This window comes from Rhopalosiphum padi, chromosome 1 (genome assembly GCF_020882245.1).
Source record: "Rhopalosiphum padi isolate XX-2018 chromosome 1, ASM2088224v1, whole genome shotgun sequence".
Lineage (NCBI taxonomy): Eukaryota > Metazoa > Arthropoda > Insecta > Hemiptera > Aphididae > Rhopalosiphum > Rhopalosiphum padi.
The window spans coordinates 34330325-34356402 of record NC_083597.1 but is presented as its reverse complement, the minus strand read 5'-3'; the positions used below and the strand labels follow the sequence as shown (position 1 = coordinate 34356402).

The 26078-nt window shown below is 26.3% G+C and overlaps 5 protein-coding genes and 1 long non-coding RNA gene across 7 annotated transcripts; 3 read left to right on the top strand and 3 right to left on the bottom strand.

Annotated features, from left to right (window-relative positions):
* Nucleotides 1-1526: 1526 nt before the first annotated feature.
* On the bottom strand, nucleotides 1527-4627 carry LOC132917111 (ring canal kelch homolog). 2 transcript variants are annotated; one of them, XM_060977680.1, is made up of 11 exons: nucleotides 4302-4625; nucleotides 4087-4239; nucleotides 3777-4005; nucleotides 3520-3695; nucleotides 3354-3450; nucleotides 3079-3235; nucleotides 2892-3004; nucleotides 2532-2831; nucleotides 2321-2461; nucleotides 1998-2253; nucleotides 1527-1921 (listed from the first exon to the last, which is right to left on the bottom strand). In XM_060977680.1, exons 1-11 carry the CDS (start codon nucleotides 4325-4327, stop codon nucleotides 1737-1739), a joined length of 1833 nt encoding a protein of 610 aa, XP_060833663.1. In that variant the 5' UTR covers nucleotides 4328-4625; the 3' UTR covers nucleotides 1527-1736. The 2 variants fall into 2 exon arrangements, with proteins under 2 accessions (XP_060833663.1, XP_060833662.1); XM_060977679.1 differs by having other exon boundaries at nucleotides 2532-3004; nucleotides 4302-4627.
* A 1416-nt stretch (nucleotides 4628-6043) lies between these two features.
* On the bottom strand, nucleotides 6044-9141 carry LOC132919578 (uncharacterized). The gene is made up of 4 exons (XR_009660660.1): nucleotides 9065-9141; nucleotides 8920-9000; nucleotides 6916-7034; nucleotides 6044-6186 (listed from the first exon to the last, which is right to left on the bottom strand). It is a non-coding gene; the product is annotated as an uncharacterized LOC132919578 (long non-coding RNA).
* A 209-nt stretch (nucleotides 9142-9350) lies between these two features.
* LOC132922379 (large ribosomal subunit protein mL45) lies at nucleotides 9351-11187 on the top strand. The gene is made up of 7 exons (XM_060985867.1): nucleotides 9351-9606; nucleotides 9686-9802; nucleotides 9985-10197; nucleotides 10257-10411; nucleotides 10498-10546; nucleotides 10607-10756; nucleotides 10843-11187. Exons 1-7 carry the CDS (start codon nucleotides 9565-9567, stop codon nucleotides 11107-11109), a joined length of 993 nt encoding a protein of 330 aa, XP_060841850.1. The 5' UTR covers nucleotides 9351-9564; the 3' UTR covers nucleotides 11110-11187.
* On the bottom strand, nucleotides 11160-20301 carry LOC132922367 (regulator of G-protein signaling loco). The gene is made up of 13 exons (XM_060985858.1): nucleotides 19441-20301; nucleotides 18406-18960; nucleotides 17900-18346; nucleotides 15919-16005; nucleotides 15308-15529; nucleotides 15064-15225; nucleotides 14728-15003; nucleotides 13428-13625; nucleotides 13128-13358; nucleotides 12268-12351; nucleotides 12056-12209; nucleotides 11752-11843; nucleotides 11160-11677 (listed from the first exon to the last, which is right to left on the bottom strand). The coding sequence occupies exons 1-13, from the start codon at nucleotides 20008-20010 to the stop codon at nucleotides 11384-11386; spliced, it is 3372 nt and encodes a 1123-aa protein (XP_060841841.1). The 5' UTR covers nucleotides 20011-20301; the 3' UTR covers nucleotides 11160-11383.
* A 198-nt stretch (nucleotides 20302-20499) lies between these two features.
* LOC132931759 (E3 ubiquitin-protein ligase RNF180-like) lies at nucleotides 20500-21533 on the top strand. The gene is made up of 2 exons (XM_060997738.1): nucleotides 20500-20850; nucleotides 21254-21533. Exons 1-2 carry the CDS (start codon nucleotides 20650-20652, stop codon nucleotides 21404-21406), a joined length of 354 nt encoding a protein of 117 aa, XP_060853721.1. The 5' UTR covers nucleotides 20500-20649; the 3' UTR covers nucleotides 21407-21533.
* A 2829-nt stretch (nucleotides 21534-24362) lies between these two features.
* Nucleotides 24363-25785, top strand: LOC132917807 (protein SEC13 homolog). The gene has a single exon (XM_060978732.1). It carries the CDS (start codon nucleotides 24661-24663, stop codon nucleotides 25588-25590), a length of 930 nt encoding a protein of 309 aa, XP_060834715.1. The 5' UTR covers nucleotides 24363-24660; the 3' UTR covers nucleotides 25591-25785.
* Nucleotides 25786-26078: the final 293 nt, after the last annotated feature.

Sequence of the window (26078 nt, the reverse complement as noted above, 5' to 3'; positions counted from 1 at the left end):
CTTTGTTATATTTATCACAAGTAGAAAAATGAATAAAACAATTTTTTGAAATTTGCGTTTCAAATAAAATAAGTTTTTGCCTAAATGCTTTTACTAATGTGTAAACATCGCAAATAAGAACATATTTACCTTGTAATTTTAGGTTGAAGTCGTTCATATATTTTGTGATATCCACTAAAAAAGCTAATTTCCAAACCCATTCACTATCTGTAAGTAAAATCAATGGTCGATTCTTATCAATTAGAAATATTTCAATTTAATTTCTTAGTTCAAAAAATCGCGATAGGACTTTTCCGCGACTAAACCATCGAACTGCTGTAAAATACGGTATATCTGGGTACTCTGTTTCTATTTCTTTAAAAAATCTCGATGTGAGCCGGTTAAAACTTGTTCGCGGGCCGTAGTTTGAAGACCCCTGGTTTATAATACTATAATATTCAAATATTCAAATATTTATACTTTATACTTTATACTTCCCCAATAAATTAAATTGTTAAATGTAACTATAAATATATAATGATAATTGTGTGGACTTAGTGGCGAGCGCGTACTATAATGTTTAGCGTTTTTCTTTATTGTTCCGTCTTCTAATATGAAACTTTAATTTTATTTAAATTAAACGACACACAGGGAAAATATACTTTTTTTCATTTAAATTGGCAAATTATAAAGATAAATATCCAATGTACAAAACATATTAAAACCCAATTATTGACTAGTGCAACATTTAATAACTCAAAAACTTTATGTTCAAATTTTGATTAAAATACCTTCAATAATGTTTTCAGCAAAACAATAAATACTATACTTAACAATTCACATTATAAGAAGTTTATATCACCATAGTATAACCGTTCAGGAAATTTTTTATACTTTGTATGTATACTTTGTCAAGTTGAAACTGAAAATTATTACATTTTGACATGTCAACATTTGATATATATATATATTATCACATATCCATTAATCCAGTACTGTAAGTCTGTAACTTTAACACAAAGGTACTCAAAAAATATTTATGGGCCAAAACAATGTGCAAATGAAAAAAAATCAATATTTGTTGACAATAATGGGCCATGAACACCTACAATCATATGTTAGTAGTAAGTATCATACTTATAACAAAAACAATTAGCTATTTGAAAAGGGAGGGCTTTCTTAGAAAAAAAATTTTATTATATTTAGTAAATATAATATAATAGATGCTTACTATTAGATAAGTAAAGTTTTTATATTAACTTCATACGATATTATGCATTTCGAGATAAACAAAATCAGTAAGTATTTAATTTAAAAAATAAAAATAGCTGAACAACTTAAAATTTGATTAATTATGGAGTTTAACTGCATTATCATAAAAAAATAATTGTCATTGTCAAGCTTCCAACAATTATTATAATTGAAAATCGGATTAAGAGTTTAATAAGGAACTGTAATCAGTAATCACAATCTTAAATAATTGTGCAAAATAGTCTTACATACCTTTAGGGTTTATTAAAAATTATTAGAGTAAAAAACTAAAAACATTTTTGATTGTCTATTATCAAATTTTATTTTAAAACACTAATAAACCTTTACATATTAATATTTATAATTTATAATATAATTTAATTAATTATATGGCTCACTAATTTGATTCAACTTTAATTAATTTAAATTATACTTAAATATTATTATAAGAGAATATTCACATTACCTAAACTAGATATTTTAACAATAATACACCTGTATACCATTCAATTATTAAAGTGTGGAGGTTTATCAATAACTACCACTCCAGCATAACTTCGGCCAATATTCATTGAGGCAGTTAACATGGACCATGTATTAGTGTTGGGATTGTAAATTTCTATAGACGCCAAATTGGAAGCTCCATCATCACCACCCACAACATACAATAACCCGTCTAATGCAATTACTCCTATATTAGGACATAGTATTAATTTAATATGTTTCTCAAATTTTTTTTCATAAAATAATGAAGTTATTATACTTACCAGCATTTCTTCGACACATATGCATATCAGCAATAGAAGTCCAAACTCCAGTGCTCGGTCTATAGGCCTCAACACTATTACGAACTTCAGGTCCATCATGACCACCGACAGCATACATTACACCGTCTAAAACTCCTACACCAGCACCACTACGACGTACAGACATTTCTGCAACTGGTGTCCATGTGTCAGTACTAGGATGATAACATTCAACAGATTTTAAACACTGCCTTGATAATCCATCATAACCTCCTACCTACACAATTAATTAAAACAAATGTAATACATATTTTAAAATAATATAGTTTAATAATATAGTTTACCGCATATAAAAGATTATTGAGTACTCCAACACCAACACTACTTCTCCTAGTAGACATATTAGATACCATTCGCCATTCTTGAGTACTGCAGTCAAAAACTTCTGCACTATTTAAACCACTAGTACCATCAAAACCACCAACCTAGAATTTATTGTATAATTTATGGTTCAATATCATGACAAAAATTAAGAAATATTTAAATATAACTTACGGCATAAATGCAATTATCTAATACAGCAACTCCTAAAGTTCCTCGTCTAGCTAACATAGCAACTGTTGGTACCCAACAAGGTGATGGTGATGACAAATCAAGCATATCCACTGTACGAACCCTTAATGATCCATTAAAACCACCCACAGCAAAAACACGACGATCTTTTAATACAGCTAGGCCAGCTCTACAGCGGCGTGTACTCATTTCTGGTCCAGACTGCCATCGATTGGTTCCTGGGTCATACCATTCTACACTACGAATTGCTTTAGGTGCTTGTCCACCAACCACTAATATTACCTGTAAAGTATAAATAGATATACTAATTTTAAAACTAAATAAATCACTAGAAAAAGTTACTTTAGGTAAACCAACAGGTTGCCTAGGTTTTGTACGGATAGTTTTTGGAATAGTACCCGGTTGTTCAGACTTGAGTAAATGAAAATTTAACGCTTCAATAATATAGTCTTTACCTAAAAATAAATAGAAGAATTTTAAATTAAAGGTAAAAGCCTTTTTGATTGAAAAATTAAATAAAAAAACATACATTCAAGGCTATTTTTAAGAAGAGGTTCTTCTTCTACTCTTTTAAGTAAATATTCTTTTGATGCTAATGGCAAACGAACATGTTCCATTAATTTAGGCAAAATATCTTTTCTACAACTTGCTTCATAGTTTACCCAACAAATAACACATTCAAATACCTAAACAATTTTAAAAGCTAAATAATTATTATTATTTTAAATTAAATAAAATACTAATTTTGCATATGATATATTATTAATTATTATATTTAAATGCAACAATTTCCTATTAACCTACTTTTTCTTCAGATGGAACAGTAAGTTCATCACTGGAAATTAACTTAACTACTTGTTCGGATGATAATGATAGGAACTCGTCACCTTCAACCACTTCTCTAAAAATTTAAACATAACTATAATAAATATGTCCATATAAAAACATAAAAATAACTAATATTTCATACGAAAAGTGTTGTTGAATATATGATTCAGAACTTGACAATAGTTCCATACAGCCGTGTAAATCAGCAAACGCCTTGATACCAAGACAATTTGTAGGGTGCAGTTGTGATTGTAAAAAATCACAACATGCATCTTGTACATCATGCAACTGTAAGAGATTTGCAGCTGGCAACAAAACCTTAAAATAAAATGAAAAGTAAAAAATAGTGCATTTAAATTACTTTCAGATTGTTCATACAAAATTAAAAATGATTTATACCTGTACGTTTTCTTCGCTGACCATTATTTGGGCAGTATAAATGAAATCTACTAGAAGTTTTAATGCAGTAGAATCCAATTCTCTTATAATTACATGATCTTTATTACTCTCTTCAAAACTCGTGAACATGGCATGGAAATAAGGACTAGCAGATGCTAAAACCACTTTGTGTCCAAAAACTATTGTACTATCGTCTGTTTCTAATTTAATATCACAAAAAACCTCATCTCTAAAAAGAAATATGTTACTTTAATACTACCTAGTATTTATCTAGAGACTAAAAGTTGAAATCTTTTACAATACAACAAACCTGCGTAAAGATTGTAAAACTTCAAATGCACGAACTGTATGAGAACTATTTCTATATGGAGTTCGTTCACGTCTCCCTGACCTTGGTACTTGTTTTTGAGAACTCTCATCTAATGAATTCTGACTGGCGTATCGTAATAATAAACCTGTTCCTCTGAAAATAATATGACATTAATAAATAAGAATAAGTAGCATAGATCATATCAAAAGACTTACCCCGTTGAAACATTATCCCCTTCCATATTATAAAACAATAAGAATTTTAATCTAAAAAATGCTTAACTCAATAACACATAGCTGCAGTAGGCTAAAATACCAAAGGTCATATCATCATAGTGAACTCAAAAATGTATTATTTTAGACATGGTGATGGTATACTAAATTCATCAATAAATAATTGAAGAATTAAACTCTTATTAATATAACAATTATAAAAAATAAAATAAATGAAATAACAAATAACAATAAACATAAACAAGTACTTATTAAATAAATAATAATTATGAATTAATATACCTACTAGTATAGTAGACAGTAATTATTACTTATTCGAATTTATGTTATCAATGTTGACTGATAAGAACATCAAAAAATTATTGATCGATCATGGTATGTATTTACATAAATAAATACCTTCTAAAAAAAATATTTTTAAATCAAAATCAACATAGGTAATAAATAATAATAGTTAATACTAATGATGTAATATATTATTATGTATAATTAATATTATAAAATATTTTAATACAATATTAATTCAATACAATCTTAATACGCAAATCAAATCCTATAATTACATTTTCGTTTATAGATCAAATGAAAATATTTGTCTTCCAACTTTTTTACATAATTAACAACAATCTATATAAATTTATAATATTAACAATATGGATATATGATGATACAACATAGTATATACACGATTATAGTAATATTTATTTATTTCGTGGCTGAAAATCAAAAAAAATATTCAATCATGTATTCATGTCCCACTGTTTACCATGGATACGACGTCAAATTTATAAATAAACTTCACAATCGTTTGCTCTGATGACAGTATAGTTCATTATAGTTTTTTGCATATATACAAATTGAGTATACTTAGTTAATAATTTAAATATTATTACATTTTATTTTTCTCACAAATTAAACTAACAAGTTTTCAGTGGCATGAACAACAAATTTGAACGATCTTTATCCGACGATGATAAAGACTACATCAAAAAGAAATAAAAAAAAAACCTATTGCTCCAAGTACCATACTTTCAAAGTTCCGTTTTGTTACTATACTGTTCAGTGATTCTAGTTATAGCTCAAACTTTGATAATCCGAAAACCTCTGCAATAAATATTTAGGTTTTTTCCATTCCCGATACCTTTGTAAATTGTAAGTAAACGAAAAATCAACCATGATAAATAATAATATAATATGTCATCAGAAAATTCAAAACAATTCATTAAATGTTTATCAGTTTATCACGAATATCGTATAATTACGTATAACTCATATAATAAGCAAATATGGCTTTTTAATTAGACATTGTGTTATATTATCACGTTACAATCAACCAAAATTAGCGCAATACTGAACTATTTTTATTTTTTATTAATTTATTAAAGACCTAGGTACCATTAAGTGTTTTAAATAATACAATATAGTGCAACTGAATTTGTAGCTATATTCTCTTTTGAACAGGGTATATGTATACAATATATATATGCAATTGCAATGACCTCTGAACTTGTTTCGTTAATCTGCTAAACAACTAAACTAATAAAATATGTTTATTAGGTATGTAGTCGTATTGACATTTCAATCATATAGATTACCCACTAGCAACTATATATACCTATATATCTGTCAAGCGTCAGTACTTTAAAAATAAAAAGGCGATTGGAAACATTAATTATATTAAATTAAGAACACGGAAATTTGTTTTACTTACCTACTTCGCTAAACACAGATTCGCCGACACGTGCACGAGAGATTTGTTCTGGATTTGCTATATAGTGTGACTGTTATGTACAGCAGTCGGCATCAACGAGATTTTTTCACCATCAATCATTTTAGACGTGCAGTCTATTAGGATTTTAGTTAGAGCCTGTAAATAATAAATATTCATTTTTAAGATTACTTGCGGGACGCAAGTTCGGTGACAACAGTCGTTACTATCGCACATACATTCAAACCGTTACCCCATTACCTATAATCGCATCTATTTAGATCTCTGTTCAAACATTTACTAGAGGTCCGGATTTCTTTATTATAACGTAAAATTAGACTTATCTTAATTAATGTACGCTCGTAACTTCTCAGCGACAACCCACCGGTAGATTACCGCGACTATAGTTATTACTTATTACTGTTTATGCTATAACAAGATATACATAATGACAATGTCTACTCCGAATACGACAAGGTTAGATTTACCTATAATCTATTTAAATAATAAAGCCATCCCATTTTATTCTAATGTCAAATACTTACTTGGGTCTGACACTAGACAAAAGGTAAACCTAGGCTAAACATATTAAACAGAAACGACTCATACTAAATAAAATGCCAGGCGAAGAACACTATTTCCACTTACAGGAAGACGATCAAAAATCAATCTGAATACAAAACTGTTACTATACAAAAGTACAAAACTCTCCTTAAACCAATTTGGTTATACGAAAAGTGGAAACCAACTGTGGGAGCAATAAAAAAATCTTATATCTAAAAAATTTAAAAATTCCAATCAACTTTATTACGAATAAGAATGATTATATGTGCATCACCTTATACGTTTAAAATCACACATTATACATTCGGATTTAAAAATTCATACCGTTCAAGAAGCAGCTAACATTTACCACAAACTATTTCATGCCCGTTGTTCAAACCACCCAAATCCACTAATTCTTGCTCGGCTTGCTCTTAACTCAAAATCCATCTCAGGAAATTCACCTAGAAAGTTAAAGTGAAATTAGAACTGTGACCTAAAAGAAACAATAACCTTCTCGTCCTTCTCTAGCCACTAATTGTTACCGCTGAGTGATTGCTTCATCAAGCCAATAAATATTGTAAATCCTCAAATATGCTTATTGTAAAAATGTATTTATAAATTGTATATGTATTAAAATTAAGTTTAAAAAAAACATGCGAGATGCCTGTAGCAGTGACTGAATTTTAATAATTTTGCGAAATACTGACCTAAAAAAGGACCTTTGTTGGTTGAACGAATAAGTATTAGGTACCTATATTTTTTCCACTTGTGTGAAAATTCATAGTTACTAGTTACTATTATATACAATAAAAATGATGAAGCTATATATTATAGCCTATATAAGTAATAAAATAATATAGTATTTATGTGGCCCCTCCCCCCCACAATGTCAGTACCTAATGCCTTGAATCTTGATGTTTAAATAATTTAGGTATAATATTTACCCTCTCCTGATAGTATTAAGTTTTTCAAAACTATCTGGAAAATTAATATAATGCTTGACAACATCGTATATATTTTCATTGCATCAGTAACCTTAGTTATGCACCTACTTACAGAAGCTTGGCTTAAGCCTGAAGACCTATTATCTCATATATCAAGTTGATATGATCCACTTGCAAAAAATCGAAATTCTGTCAAAATCTATTAATAAATTAAAATTGTACAACAAATTGATTGACAATTTTTATTGGGTACTATACACCTACTTTAAACGTAGACAAAATGTTAATTAAACTATACCTTTCTTTCTAATGAAATTGACGATTTTCTTGTTGGTTTAGTCATATATTGCGTTAATACTTCAATAAGTTCACCAGCCAACCCTTTTACTTAGACGGATTTTTTTAATTAACTGTTTATCAGATAGCTCTAAAATTGAATAAGGGCAATAATAATGAACAATTAAAATATAAAGCAAGACACATAATTTGTTTATATAATTTCTGCTAGTCTTGAACATACAATTTTAAATTTTGCTACAGTTATTATTAATTATTAATTCGATTACAGTACCGCATATGCCTTAGTGACAATCACCTTAGCATAGGCTTTAGGACCCCCTCCCAAAAAAAAAAACATCCTAATGGTATTATAGTATGCTATGCTTCAATTAATTAAAATATAGGTACAAACAAAATTCAAGAAGGTATTAATTTTTTCTATACAGTTTTGTATAAAGAATAGGTAGGTAAGGAAACTTTTGAATTTCATGATGTATGTAAATACTATAATGTAGTTACCATCAAGCGAGACAATTTAGTTTAGATATTTATTACTTTTACTTATATCTATATATTCTATCTGTGTTTAAGGTCCCTACAATCGTAGTCATAATACTGAAATTATTTAAATTGTTAACTTTTCCCGGGGAAATAACGTCAAAAATCTAGCTGCCGGAATATCATATTACACAATATATTTATTTTACTACCTTATTTGCAAAGTTACAAAATTAAAAATATCCACTTATATTAATAAATAATTCCATTCTTTTCTGATTAGGCACGTATATATATATATATATATATATATATATATATATATATTATTGTTTAATTTCATAAATATATAATTTAATATGAAATTGATTTAATTTAATGTAATTATTTTAGGAAACATAGAAAACATATAAGTAAGTTGATAGTATATGGCCTGGTGAATATGGTATGGATCAGGAGTTCCAAGCTACGCTTTATTTTATTTATTTCTATATAGTGGGTATCTACTTTAAACGTTTATGTATTTTGTTATTAAATAATAAAATGTAAATAATTATTGTTTTTACTATATTACATTCAAATTGTATAGGTTTATATAATATAAAGTAGGTTAGTAGGTACCTACCATCTTGAGTTGATTTCGTGTCTTAAACTCTTAAACTTCTTAAAGTAATGCCTACTTTAGACGAAACTTCTGAACGAGTGTCTACCAGAAAAAGAGTTTTCAGGGAAAATATAAAAATTTAAAATTGTTCACCAGTTAAGTATACCTTAAACCGTGGTTGTATGTCAAATTGTCAATCGAAAATCATAGATTGGATTGGACAGAGTTGAGAGTATAAAACTAATTAGTTCCTATTTCTAAATCCTAATAACTAATAATCATACGATATAATTAGTCCGTGGTAATAATATTTATAAATGTTTTAGCAGTTAGCACACGGTTAAAGATTTTAATTCCTGTAGTAACCACGGTAGTACATAGATTCTATCTATCATCTTAAGCAAGCCATGTGATAAACTGATAACCATAAAAGTGATAATGAATATTTAATGATATTTTAACTTTTTAAGATCGTAAAATAAAAATTTGAATGTGCGGTAGAGATCGTTAATAAAAGAAATAATTTAAAAATTTATAATTAGGTACTATTTTGTTATAATATTATGCACTCATGCGTGTGATATTATTAAAATAATAAAATTTCTTTGTATTTTTAAATTATAAATTAATACTTTTTTTGAGTCTGCTGCTACAATAAAAGTCACAATGTTTAGGAGCGTTCATACAGTTTATACCGGACTCAATAAGGTTAAAACTATTTTATTTAATATTCAATCATTGCTGCAATTAAATTTATTAAGACTTTATTTATTAAATTTTTTTTTAGCTCCAGCATTTGAACTGTAATGTACAAAATGTGTTAACTATTGGTTGTGTGGGTCAAACGCGATGTAGAAGTAACAAACATTACAAACCAGAGTTCAAAAAGTTGAGAAGCCAAAAAGTAACTAAACTCATTATATGTAAATAACTTTTTATATTTAAGACTTTTTTAATATCTTATTAGCAAGTTTGATATAAACAGTAATAACTATTCATTGTTATAACTTACATTTTTTCAACAGTAAATTGTACATCTTATATTAAAAATTACAAATTAACTCATAAAATATTATTGTTTTATAGGTTTTAAAAGTAGATTTACCTGATTATGAAAAAGATAAAATGGATGCAGAAGATTACAGTCCAGAAAAATTACGTACTAGATACAAAGAAAAAGGTATACAGCCCACAAGACCATGGATTGAACGTAGCACATTTATTAACAATACTGGTTCAATCATTGAACCTTACGTTCCACCAGAAGGAGATGGGAAAATTTCACCAATTAGTACAGCTGTTAAGTCGCTATTGCTTTCATTATAACACTGTAGTAACATATTTATTATTTTATATAGGGAGCTAAACAAAAAATTGAATTATTAAAAAAGAAAAAAGAAACTTGGCAAGCCATTCGTAAAATAAGACAAAATGAGGAAGAATTTGAATTATATCCGGAATTTATAACAAAAGCACAAGATATTTATCTTAAAGCCCACACAACTATGGTCAAGTGTGTATCAACTCTTTTATTAATGATATTAATGACCTTTATATAATTACTGTGATTTAAATATGAACGTTTTTAATATTTTTTAGTAAAGACAAAAAAAATCTTCTTCAATATGTTACAGAAAAAGCTTATGTGGTAAGTAAAAAACAAAAGAATTGTAATATTCAAACTTATAACATATTGTTTGCATTAAAGGAAATGATGCACAATATAGACAGTAAAACATTACGTTGGTCATTCATAAAATCAATTGAACCACCTCGTGTAGTTCATGCAAGAGTAACAGATATCATAACCCAAGACAATTTATTTGCACAGTTGACTGTACGCTTTCACACAAAACAGGTATATAAAATATATTTAAAAATGTTATTATTTAAATTTATTGCTTACTATTCAATAAGCTTATAATATTATTTTTTTTTTTATAGACGTTATCAGTTTTTGATCGTTTTGGACGCTTAATTTTTGGTAGTGATGTAGTTGCCAAAGATGTCCTAGAATATGTAGTATTTGAAAAGCATATTGTAAACCAATATGGAATGTGGCGGATTCATGGAAAAATAATCCCCGATTGGATGCCCCCCAAAGAACCAGCTCCAATAACAAATCTATTAAATGTTGAAGCAGAAACAGTAACTGCCATAGAAGCTCAGCCAGATGAAGCAAAATCTAAAATTGTACTTCCTGATGCATAATGAATTATAATAATAACTGATAAGCATCAAATGTAATAATAAATCATAAATAAAAATATAGATACGTATTATTTAAAATTGTTTATACATAACCATTTAGTAAAAATATAAAAATATTTAATATACATAATATAAATACCCACTCCACAATAATACTGAATGTAAAAAAAAAAAATACATTTAATAATACTCTTAATATGTACGTAAAATACATTTTTTTAATGTTAATTGACATTAATATTAGCAAACTTGATATGTGACTTCTTCAATACATTTAAACAAAACTACTTGTTGGTTGATCTACGTACACAGGTTTTTTAATTTTAGTATCAACTTTTTTTTTGATTTGAAGATCATTAGTTAGGTTTTTAGGTTTAGGTGGTAAAGGAGGAGGAAGATGTCTCATAAATTTGGCACGATCATCTGCTATTGGATTTGGCCTTTTAAATTCACCATCATCCAAAGATTTATAAAAGCGAGTGGACTCCCTGTTTCCACCATTACGTTCTGTCAACCTGATAGATTTTCGATGTTTTTTGTTAGTATCTATGGTATTATTTTCTTTATTCTAAATATCAAAGAAAAAAATAATTATTATTCATATTTGAAAAACAAACCATATTTAGTCAAAAATGTAAATACCTTTAAAAAGTCTGGCATTTCAAAGTTGATCTCTGTACCTCTTTGGTCTTCTAATCTACTTCTTTGAGCTCGTTTTAAGCCTTCATATAATGCTAGAATTTGATAACTCGATAGTAAATATTATTAAAAATACATTTAATATTTAAAATTATCAACTTTGTATAATAGTAGTTGTATTATACTAAATTAACATTGACTTAAGTTTTTCAGTAATAAAAAATTCAAAATGATATAGCTGTTGTTAATTTATTACACAGAACATTAGTAATGTTTTAAAAATAATAAAATAAAATCTAATAATTACCATCACTTTCGGATTGTTTGTCATTTTGAATTTTTGAAATAGGTTTTAATTTAGCAATAAGTGGAGGAAGTTTACTCAGCGTTTGTTTTTTTTCAGTACTATTAATTTGTTGATCATGTATTGCAAATTGTGATTTACAAGTCTTCTTTATTTTCTAAAAAAAAAAAAATTATATAATTTAGCATATTAAACTGTAATAATAATATTCTTACTCTTTGTTTCTCATGAAATATTGAATCTCTTCTTAAAAATCTACTAATCAAACTAGAAGATTGTTCTGAACCCCATTCTTCAGACTAAAATAAATAAAAGTATACGTATAAGTATCGTCAATTATAACAATAAAAATACATGATAATAAATTAATAACAAATATTTCTACAAGGTTTTTATCTTGTAAAAATGATAAAATATGTACAATTATTTTTAGATATAATATTAGGATTATATTTACACGAGTAAAACTAAATGATCAAATAAATGTTCAAGGAATATTTCATATTGTACTCTAACTAAAATCTGAGAACTTTTAAATTGATAAAAAATCTTCAAAAAAAGATTATTTAGTGTTTTTAAAATTATCAATGAAGGAGAATTCATTCTTTTAATTATATTTTAATTTAAAATGATACTATTTCCAAATAATCAGATAGAAACATACTTAAGAAGATATCAGAATATTATTAGTTTTTTTCCCTGGCCCATATGTAACATAGTGTAAATTTACATTCAGCAAAACCAACCCTGTGATGTTAGATTTAATATTAAACTGTAACATTTTACTGCCTCATAACTTAAATAACAACTGAAATATAATAAAAATAGCCAAAATAAGAACATAGATAATTTTCTTAACTTTAAATTTCATAATAGGTGCAAAACTAAAATAATGCTAACATTTCTGCTGAACACAAATCACTATATTGCACGAGGGTCAGATTAAAGAAAACATAAAGTGCACTGACATCCTCTTAAAAATAAAAATTTGGAATATTTAAGTTTATTTAGTTTATTTTCTAAATTAAAATAATTTAAAATTCAATATTAATATATTTAACACATATTTACTAACTTTTATAGATCCTTGATCTGATGGAAGTTTATTTAATTCTGGATTTTTATTTTGCAATAAGTCTTCAAATACTTGATTAGTTAAGTCATCCAAGTTATCTGGATCTTGTCCATTTCTTAATGTAATATTTTGAGCAAATGATGTCATACTACTGCGTGTTAATACTTGAATTCGACGACTTTCTACTAGTGAAACGTCCATATCTAGATCAATAACTTCGTTTTCACTTATCTGAAATAATAAATTATTAGAAGTTAAATTATAATAGTTAAAAAATTTAAAAATGCTAACAATACTCACAGAACACAGTGTAACCAATTCAGTTTTATAACCATATGAGGACAATATGGGACCAATCTCTTGTCCAATAGTTGAATCTATTTTACAATCAACATTTATAGTTTTTCTGTCAGGAAGATCTAATCTAAACCATATCCTAGGTTCAACTTTAACATCTAAACCATCCAAAACACACGAACTGCCATTTAAATCAATTATCTATAACATAAGAAATTATATTGTATTCAAAATATATATATATAGTAAAAATTACTATAACAAGCATCAGTTAAAACAAGATACTACGTATCTATAGAGTATATTTTATACTACATAATGTATTAAATTTAATATTTTTTTATATTTATATTAAACTCTTTTACAATATACTTTATTAATAATTATTAATATTTAAAAGAAAACATTTTTTTTTATAATTTGTAAATTTGGTATCGTAATTTTTATGAATTTCTAACTACAAAATAGTTACAATTATTTGCAATTTGGTGAATTTCATTTAAATTCTAACTTAAAATTCATATAAAAAATATTGTGCCTATGTATTTTTAATATCTTTACATAGATATAAGAATATTTTATGTGGGATCTTAGATTATACAGGGTGATTCTTTTATCATGAACCATCCATTATTTCAAAAAGTATTCATGTTTTTGAAAATATTTTTTTTACATGGTTTCAAGTTGTTAAAAAGTCAATGTTTTTTTTAAATTATATTTTTAAATATTTTTTGTCCTTATATTTTTTTAAGTTTTTTAATTTATTGAATGACAACATAGTTTTAATTTCATATTCCAAAGCAGAATATTTTTCTGAGTATTTTGATACATAAAAATCGAATTTAGGTTAAGTAGCTTATGAGTTATAAGTATTTAAAGTTTTGATGTGCAGGGTGGAGTGGTATGGGATTACCCCGCAAAATGTTTGTCCACTACTCCGCTTGTCTAAACTTTAATACGTAAATTTGATTTTTATGTATCAAAATACTCAGAATATAATAAAAATAATAAAATATAATTTTAAAAAAAACCGTTGATTTATTAACAACTTGAAACCATGTAAAAAAAATATTTTCAAAAACATGAATACTTTTTGAAGTAATGAGTGGTTCATAATTAAAGAATCACCCCGTAATTTTAAAACTATACCATGAATAGAAAATTATTGTATTAAACATTTGAAAATGTCAAGTATCTAAAGATACATGTTTTTGAATTACAACTAAAATAAAAATTGTTTGGGAAGAAATACTTATTATACGAGTGAATTAAGCAAATTCAGTAATTATTTCAATTGAAATACCTGTTCATTGTTGGATTGAATTTTGACTTTGAAGTGCTTATAAGGATAACCACGTTTATCAAATAATCTCTGAATAAGAACTTGAACAGTAATATCTGGAGTTACATGTAAAACTGTTGATGATTGATCGGGAAGTGTCACTCTACATAAACCAGATGTTAATGGAGGCTGCACAGTAGATTGACGTCGCCATGATAATAATGATTTTCGACGACTTCCAGTGTTAACATGGTAGTCAATAGTACTTGTATTAGTTGTTTCTTCAATATCACTTACCTAAAAAATAAAAATAATTACAGTTGAATATTGAATTGCAATAATTATAATTGAACATACTTTTTTGTTAGAGCATTCCAAAGATTTAAAAGTAGTTGTGTCTTGTTCACTAAATGGTAAATGGTCAGCTATCTGTTCTACTAAACACATTTTATAAAGATCCGACTTTACAAAACGGGGATAACTATCAAACTTCATTAAATTGAACACTTGTTTTTGTGCCTAAAATAAATATATTTAATATTATGATTTATTGTACTTCCTCATTATATAATAAAAATTTAAAAAATAAGAGCAGGCATGCCTGTAAAAAGAGATTAGGATCAGCTTCTTCAATTTGTTCAATTGTAAGATTTGAAGCTTTTGAGTCAACATTGACTGGTTCAATAGCATCACACGCTAAATGTTTAGCATATATATCTCGAGCAATTGCACATCGTAACTCTTGGTCTATAGTAGAGTGATATCGTTCACACGCAGTCCAAAAGTACAAATTCTCTGCACTGAATTCTTTTTTTAAAAACTCCTTTTTTAAATAAACAAACAAATATACATTTTGTAAATATTTTAAAGAAAGTATTTATTTATTCTTCAAGAAGTTAATGGGCTTTACTGGAAAAATTTCATTGGGGTACCACAAATATACATTTTACTAAAAATTTTTTAAAATGTATGGTATTTACAAATTATAGATTTAAAAACATAATATTATCATAATGTTAAAATAAGAATAAATATTTTATTCTTCTTAACTATAATCACAATTTTTACATATTATTTGTCAGTTAATTACTTTTCATCAAATTTAATCAATTTTATTTGATTTTTATACTAGAGTATTAAGAATTTGGTTTAATTTAATAAATTAAAATGTTCAGTTTATTTTTGAACCAAATATAAAATAATATAACTTACTGCAAAGTTTTGTGAAGTTATAGGATCTTGTAAAACTCTCTCAAACGATAATGTCCAATCTTGAGCTTGACTGGTTTTTGAATTGTTCTTAAATATATATATATAAAAAAAAAATGAAAAATGAAAAATGATTACACATACAAAAACAAAATAGAATTATCATAAAAAATTCAAAATTAAATTTCAGTTAGTGCACTTTGGTATAAAAAAAACCAATGTCGACTAAATCTAAAATTCACCATTTTGTATACCATAAGTTTAGAATGTTTAGATTAGTAATCCTAATTTGGAAAACATAATTATATCTAAGGACATTTTTATTTATGTGGGACAATTCTTCTATCAATTATATGTCTATAGTTTATAACTTATGTCATAATATTATAAAAATTAATATAATAAAATAGCTGTTACTAGTTTAATTTTAAAATACCAAATTTAGTAGGTATATACAATTTATTAATATTTTATAATTATAATTGTATAATTAATATTTTTTAAGTATTTACATTAAATGTATATAGTAACTAAATAGTAGGCTGATTTAAGTATGATATATAATAATAGAACTATTTACATTTTACATCATATCGGATATCCTAATGTAACAAAAAAAATTTTTTTTTCAAAATTGAAGGCAGTGATTATTTTTGAAACTCTAAAAAGGGATATATTAAGTAACAAAATATTAGAAAATAATGATTTAGATGAATAAATTTAATAATATTTTAAAGTATATTTATAATGAAAAAAACATTTATACCTTATCAATATTTTTTTATTATATATATAATAATATTTAGATAACTTTAAATTACTAATAAAAATATTAAAATGACCCAATTATTACTAATAATTTACAATAATGACTCATTGTGAAATGATTAAGTTCTAGTAAAAGTCTTTACAAATTGATAAAATTTAATTGGTGTGCCATTTAAGTATAAATTACCTCAATTAAAATATAACAATTAATCAGTAAAAATATATATTTTAGAATTAAAATATGATACAAATTGTGTAATATATATACCGTAGTTTTGTTTTCAAAAGAATTTGTTCTCCTAAGAACACGCACAAAAGGACTACTGGAGAATGTAATACAACTAATTTTACGAAAAGGAAGCATGTCCTTTGTAGATAAAAAAAATGAATTAAAAATATTTAATGAAGTACATTTTCTATGAATATAAGACTTTAATACTACACTAAGCTTAATATTTTCACATAATCTATACTCAATTATTATTTTGATTTTCAATTATGTATGACAGACACATGTCACAGATATTGACGTCATTGCATACAGTAACCTACCTATCACCACATTTGAAATTTTAATTAGAATTACACACAATGAATACTAATGAACTCAACTCAAAAACATGAAATATATTATGGGAAACTCTTATAAAAAACTTTATAATTGATAAACTATAAACTTATCACAAGTAATAAGTTAGCATAAATTTATTTATAGTCCACACTTTCCTTTTAATAGCCAACCAAATAAGCCATGATTAATGCATTTTCCAGATGAAAATTAATATGCTTTAAGTAAATTAAATTAAGTATTTTATTTTGTAACAATAATTAATTTAAACAAAATTATTGTTATTATATTATAATAACTCTTACTAGCCATAATAATAAAATGGTGATTACATTTACGATAATATTATACATGTATTATTTAATTATTTAATGGAACTTAAACTAAATTGATAAAAACCAATATGTTCTTAATCTTAAGTATCCTAAAATTGTATGGACCCATAGCATAAATATATTCTTTTTAATTAAAAAAGTTATACTCCAATTGATAAGCTCATTAGCATTTTAAATAAAATATATTATTATAAACTTAAAAAAATATAAAAAATAATATTAATAACACATATATCGAAATATACTTCTCATCAAATTTAAATAATTATATTTCTATACCTATTAAGTATAACTAAATAAAAGATTAACTTACATAAAATCCATCAGATTCTGGGATAAAATCTTCAGTTCCTTCTTTAATATTCTGTAAGCTTCCCCATATGTTGTTAACAATACAATCTTCATCATTAGTTTTAAAATCTTCTAAACTTTGAGTAACAAGAGGATATCTTAAACAGTCAAATTCTGTATTTGATTTTGTTTTGACTTCTGATAATAATATTTCTTGACTTCGATAACTGCTTCCTAAACTCATTCCTTCACATGAATTATTTTCATGTTGTACACTACTCTCACTTTTTGATCTACGGGGCCCAGGCGATCTACTTAAGATTGTATAATCGGGTCCTAATTGACTGAAAACTAGATCAACTGAGCTAGTACTTAATGGTGAACGACTTCTAGGACCACGTTCAACTACAGTATCCTTAGGAGTAATTGAATCTGAACAATCAACACAATGTGTAGCCATTTCACCAACCTTATAAAAAAAATATCATGATTATAATTTATTCAGCTACATAAATAAATAATAACTACTTGTTGTATGTGTAAACATTGATTCTGTACATCAACCATTAATATTCTATCTGTCTGCATACCACAGTAATCCTTATATCCAATACCTGAATCACTGTTGCTAGTTGTTGTTGTTGTGCTATCATGACTTGGATGTGGTGAATTGCCAACAACCAAAATACGATTAGCATCATTTTTATAATACTTTTCAATAGCAACTACAACTTGATCACAGTTTGGAGGGAATTGAGTACATACACCATTAGAATCCCTGACACAAGTGATTTTAAAACTATTAGCTTGAGCACAATGGTCTTCATGTGATACTGGGTCTATAGCAAATACATGACACGAGTTTGATGGCTCATCATCTATCGATGATATAGTGACAACACCAAAATATTTGCTATTTTCATCAGAACTGGCAGCACAAAACATGACACGACTACCAGGATAAACAGCTAAAGTTGCTCCAGCATTGTTCTGCAAACAAAGACTGGATCCATATCCTGTCATCAGTACAGCAGCATGAGAACGTTTTTCAGCTTTTAAACGTTTAATACAGCTTTTTACAACCTAATAAAAAAAAAAAAATAATTACACAGTTTTTCTACTTAAAACTTTATTTAAAACAAATGTTTTAGTTAGAGTAATAAGTGTAATGGAAATGTATTTTATCAGTAAGTAAGATGAGTATGTTATTTTTTCTTTTTTATATGTTTGTTTAAAATGGAGATAACAAAAGTTACTCATAGTGAGTCAACAAAATATCTTTAAAATTACTAGATTAATTTTAATCCAAAATATTTTTAATATTTAAAAAAAATATTATTTAAACAAACAATTTTAATTAAAAATATAAGTTATAGGTAAAAAAAAAAATTATTAGTATTATATATTATTATTTTTCTACCTAAACATTAAATTATTTTTTTTGTTCAATTTCAAAAAAAAAAATATAAAAAAAATTATTGTCATTCAAATTATGAGTGAATTAATTAATAAATAATACTTAAAACTTAAAAATAATTAATTAGTAGATTTAAAATTACTAACTTGTAGTCGAGACCCAGCAGGTATACATGGCATTTCAATTGAACCTAAATATCTCACAACTATTTGAAAATTATAAATGGCTACTGCCTCTTTATCATATATTGAACAATTATTATTATTACGATTGCAAGGTTTTGATACATGAGCAAATTCAATTCCATAATCTGGATCATCATTTCTCATTTTATTTACATTGATAGGAGTTAAGGCTGGCCTAGATTTGTGTGGATATTTCGGTCGTTGTCTTCCTAATTCATTTTTAAATTCTTCATCAGAGCTATCAGAATAATAATTCTCAGCTATTTGTAATCGCAAAGCAGATTGACATCCGCCAATTAATTGTACTACATCATCATGTAATAATTTACTGACATTATGGTTGCTTACAGCTACCAAATAATCGCCTGCTCTAAGACCAGCCTGGTCGGCAGGACTACCAGGAACAATACAACTAAGTATGCATGGCTGCTGCCCAGATATAGTAAATCCAAATCCATTTTTGCCTCTATTCACTTCAACCATACGTACACCATAGTTGGGTCGTTTCTTACGTCTTCGAACAGGATGCATTGCAAACAATTAACTTACATCCTCGAAGATTTTAATGCCCTGATTATAACTCGGTAACTTAACTCGATTTAATATAAACTAAAACTGTCACGTCACGAACAAAACAGGACACTCTCCAATAAAAATTATATTTTATAACTAAAAACTTACTAATACTAAAATAAAAAAATAAATCGAGGTTGAACTATTTTCAATTTTCTATAGATAAAGCATTAAACCAATAAATATTCAGTATAAACATTAATTGCGCTAGAATAGTAGAATGGAATGTATAATATTTGATATTTTGATTTAGAAGTATAATATATTTTTAATGATATCCATTATATTATGCCAACCATGAACTTTTGACAAAATAAACCAAGGTTCAATTACAAAACCGTTATAGTTACCATCGTGGTAACAATAAGATTATTGCTCTGATAGTCTAACTCATTATCACTTTATCAATTTTATGATACTGTTATCAGACTTTAAAAGTTAATTGTTATTATAATCTATTAAAATTGTCACATTTTTCAGATTTTAAATTTTCTAAAACAAAAAATGTTTATACAATTTAAATAGCCATACATTAAAAGAAATTATTATTTTGAAGTTGAATAATATTTTTTATTTATTTGTTGCTTCTGAGTTAAAATGACTAATATTAGTATTAAATGTCAGAAATGTCGATTTGAATTAGCATCAAGTGAGAGTTCATCTATACTTGATTGTCATGAAAAACAAATTCAAAATACAGCTAGAGTTACGTACAGTTGTAATGATAATGTAATGGAAAATAATTGGTATTTATCATCTACTAATTTACCAGAATGGATAAATTCGTCAGTTGAAGAAGTAAGTACATAAGAATAAATTAATTTTACAAATTAAAATTTAATAAATAAATGATTAAATGACTATTCTTTGTATATCTATATGACTATCTGTTTTGCTGTAGAGATTAGAAACTTGTACTGAGATGTCAATTAGTTGTTTGTTGTTACAATTTTTATCTCATTTTCAAAAACAAACTATAGGTATATGACTCCTATCCTCTTTAAAACTTATCCTGCCATTTCATTCAATGGAGCTATAATAAAATAACTTTCATATCAAATTTCAATTTCTTAATTTCTTATTGAAATTCTCCATAAAACCTTTAATTTAAATTATTAATAATATTATTAAAGTATATTATACTTATATTTGGATGGTTACTAAAATAAATGGTTACTAAAACATGTCTTATTTATTTCAGGAAGATTGGCAAAAGGGTAAATTGAGTTGTCCAAATTGCAATTTAAGAGTTGGTTCTTTTGACTTTGTTGGTGGAATGAAATGTCCATGTAAAAAATATGTATTACCTCAAATTCATTTAGTTAAAAGTAAAGTCGATATTTACTTTCGATAAAAATTTTGTACTCATTTAATATTTTTTATTGTGTATAATAAATGATATTTGTTAATACTTAAAAAATTTAATCATATTCCAATATACTACAGCAATAATTAAAATATTTTATTGTTTAGAAATTAAAGTTTTGTACCTACTTTATGTGAAACCAAATTTCTATTCTAAATAAATTGGAGTTTAGAATTATAAGAATGTTTTATTTTGGTTTAATATTAAAGTATTACTAAACCATAAATAATCATAATAATTTATTGTATGATACTTATGCTGGGTTGAATAAAATATTGATCAAATTTTCATAAACGTTATGAACGGTAAGTACAACAGCCTCTTAAAAAATATTTATAAAAAAAACTAGCTGTCCTGACTCCTGACTCGGTGTTTCCCATGTATTAGTTTAGCTTTTGGAATTTTTGTAGGCCGTGTTAGTATTTAATTTTAATATTAATACCTGACTGATATTTTACTGTTCCCCTGTTAATCATGTTAACCTGTTTTATATGAGTATATTTAATATACTATAAACTTAAGTAAAAAACTTAATTAACATAATTAATAAGTGTTTTTGTTAATAATATAATCCATATTAATTAATTAAAAATTAAAAACATTTTCTATCAGACCTAATTGTGAATCTAAACCTTATCAACTTAGTCACATACGCACAATCTCATAAAAATCTCTCCAGCCATTTAAGAGGAGTTTGAATACTTACACATGGTCAGAAGAAATATATATATACATAAAGAAGAAGATATACATAGTATAATCAACTATTTAAAACTATAATGTTTGAAGACTAAATGTTTACATTAAATTTTCTTATAATCCCTTAAAATTGTTCAGGATCTCCCCCTTACAACAACATAATATGCTCACATGTGTATACTCCAGATAAGTGTCAAAAGAGGTCTTTATTTACATATTAAATACCATTTAGCTTTAAATAGTTTAAATTTATATTATTATCAAGTATCTAAAACTTTTGTCAAAACTAATTATGAATTTTTAAATATGATAATAAGACCATTTCAATTTTAATATACAAGTAGGTAAAATAAAAGATTTGTATACTAATTAAATACTTTATTTTAAATTATAATTAAACAAATCAAGATTTATCAAAAATTTCAAAATCTATGAAACAAATTAGTTTCATAGATACTTGTTAATATAGTACATTCCTGAATACAAGGTACCTACATTTTTTTTTAATATGTTTTTAGAAAATATTGTGTAAACAAAAAATATTATTAACTATATAATACATTTTTAGTAATGCTGTATAACAATGCTTAGGTAATAATCTTAAAGCGGGATATCAGAAATTTCTTTTTCATTATGGTCCAAGCGGCCAAGCTGTACCACAAACTCAAATGTCACACACAAATACACAATATTTAGCTTTCTGCTACTTTAAAATTAATGCCTGACTTAAATATATGATTCTAATGATTCTTTACTTTGGGACACTTACACTTCTGAATTCTGAGATATCGATTATGAATAATTGAATAATAAATTGAGAGTATGTAAAATAAATTTTCATAGTTTAAATAATAAAATTACTATGAATTCTATTATATTTTATGAACATTTTCAGATTTGCATTTGAATTACCTTCTATAGCTTAGTTGGCTATTAAAAAAAAAAAATTATGTGTAAGGTGTTAATACTTAATAGATATTATGTAACATCAATAATTTTGTAGCTCTAGAATTTGACCTAACAGCCTATTCTTTTAATGTAGAAATACTAGTTTCATTTTTCTATTAATATTTTGGAACTTCTTAATCTATTCATTACTTTTTTTGTCTTATTCATAAAATTCTTAGTTACAAAAGTTATATTCATGCCAATTCTTATTACAATGTTTCTTAAAAGTTTCAGGTAAGTACCATTGTTTGAAAGTTGGTATTAAGTATAAATAGTGTAATATTGAAACTCACGTCTTACAGTGTGTTATGATTGTTAGGGCTCGGAAGTTCTAGCAAATGCATATTTTTCTTAGTTCGTTCTAGAACATCCAAAGTAAGATACAAATATGTTTCACACTTCTCTGATGTCATACACGAAATATTATTTTACTATTTTTTGCATATTTACGGTTTTTACTGCTATTTTGGATTTATAAATGCTATTTATGGGCATATTTTTAAAAACTACCTAAATTTAGTTAACCTACCAAACAGCCACTAACGAATATGTGAACGAAAACAAATTGATATATTTTATCATAGTACTCATCCTAAATAAACGGCCTTAGACTGTTGTTATCGTCGATTAAATCGGACAATTCCGTTCGTTTCCAATAAATTGTTTATTTTTAAAATCGTGTCAGTCACATCGTATCATCACACTATCATTGGATTAGTTGTATTATCGTGCTGCAGTCGTATTCCTGTCGATACCTACCACTTCTATTATATTCTATGAACAACATTAAAAATCTGTAAAGTTAAATATATCTTAAATTTCATGTTTAAAAAAAATTGTTGAAAATTTTATTTTGCATATTTTCCAATTTTTAGTGCTATTTATAGCGCTGATACTAATGTTTTTATGTGCATATTTAAGCGCTAAAAATTAATTTTTTTATGAACTATTTGTTTTATACCATCACTTAGACTGGAAGTAAATAAGTAAGTAATATATCATTTTTCACACAAAATTTTCCGATTACAATTTCGTAATTTATGGAATAAGCATGTCATTAGTGCATAAGAAATTACTTACCAAGTTAGTACGGTTTAACTTAAACCGTTTAAGTATATCTTAACACTTAAATGATTACGCTTCTTTTTTTTCATAAGATTTCTTAATAAATGTACTAAATTCAAATTAGGCGCCCGAATCTACACAGTGTGACCGGTTACTCGGTTACCCAATATTTAACCACGCCGGCGTTCTATTATCTATCCAAAAGAAACAGTTAAAGATTTCCGGATTTTGATAATAACTGATAACAGCGAACCTGAGACTTCGAAGTTCGAGTAGCCGTTGCAGCTCTAGTCTTTATAGACTGCATTATTTTATATTTTTATCTGTAACCCTGTGATTCTATTTTACTGTCTAATATCTTAGTCTGTGTGACTGTGCAGGCGCTCTATTAGTCTTGTTTTAGTTTTAATCATTTATTTTCTTGTGTTATTTAGTCTACAATCTTCTATCTTGTACGTTATAATTACTGGTTCGTTGTGTGTAGTTCATGAATTTACGTCGGACGTGTTAATTGAAATTTCATCAGAAACATGCTGTCAGTAGTCAGTTCATTCGAAACCCACAACAAGAGACAAATTCTTTCATCAGATATTGATTATTATAATAAATATGTGTGTACTAGTTCTGCTGATGGTGTTATTCAAATTTTTGAGAGTGACAAACCAGACTTGTATTCAGCAATACAATTACAAGAACATGTTGGTCCTGTATGGCAAGTAATGTTTTCACATCCAAAATTTGGATTCTTAGCTTCATGTGGATCAGATTGTAAATTAATTGTACGTAAAACTAATGATGATGGTGAGTGGAAGATTGTTTATCAATATGATGGACACAAATCATCAACAACTTCTATAGATTGGGCGCCATATAAATCTGGAGCAATCATAGCTTGTTCAAGTGCTGATGGTACTATTTCAATACATACTCTAAATAATAATGAATGGTCAGTATCAAAAATCCCTAATGCTCATTTAAATGGTGTTAATTGCATTAGTTGGTCAAATCAATTACTAAATAATCATTTGCTATTAGTTAGCGGGGGTAATGATAATAAGATCAAAATATGGGAAGGTCAATTAGGTTTGTGGAATGCTAAGTATGAATCAGACAACCAATTAGCTACTATCAAAGACATAAGTTGGAATCCAACTCCTGGTCTGTACAAACATATATTTGCTAGCTGTGCTTCAAATGGCCGAGTATTTGTATGGGGAAGTGATGATTGTTGTGATTGGGTACAAACAGAGATAGACCCTGAAAACACACAAATACAAAAAGTTAGTTTTTCTCGTTTTGGAACTGTGTTGTCTGTTACAATGAACAGTTATGCTGTAAAGCTTTGGAAACAGATTGATAAACAAACTTGGATGTGTATGGAGAGGAATATTACAAACAAAAAAACTTTAGATTGTCAAGACAAAAATGTTAATCAAGATATATTTGCTGCTATTGCTTAGTTATTTTTAATATATTGATTGTTATTTTAAAATTAATTCAATTTCAACATAATTCTTGGACCAATTGACTGCTATTTTTATTTAATTAAAAAAAAAGTTCTGATATTGTATCGAGTAAGAAAATAAAATTAAACAAAATGTATATATTTATTTTATAAGTTTATTAATTAAAATAAAATGTTTCATTTTAAAAAACTGAGTTTATTTTTATAGTCATAACTGTAATATATATTAAAAATAATATACCGTGTTAACGTGGGCTAATGCGGTATAGTGAATATTGGATACCCAATGTCCGGTCATTGTTAAGGTGATGTGAAATCACGTGATATTAAAAAAACTATTTTATACAATTTTGCATAAAGAATATAAACTTAGCTCTGTCAATCTATTTATTTAATAAATATTGAAATACAAAAAATGAACAACTTTTGAAATTTATCATGCTATCAATCATTAACACTTATGTTAACTTGTTTTTATGTGGA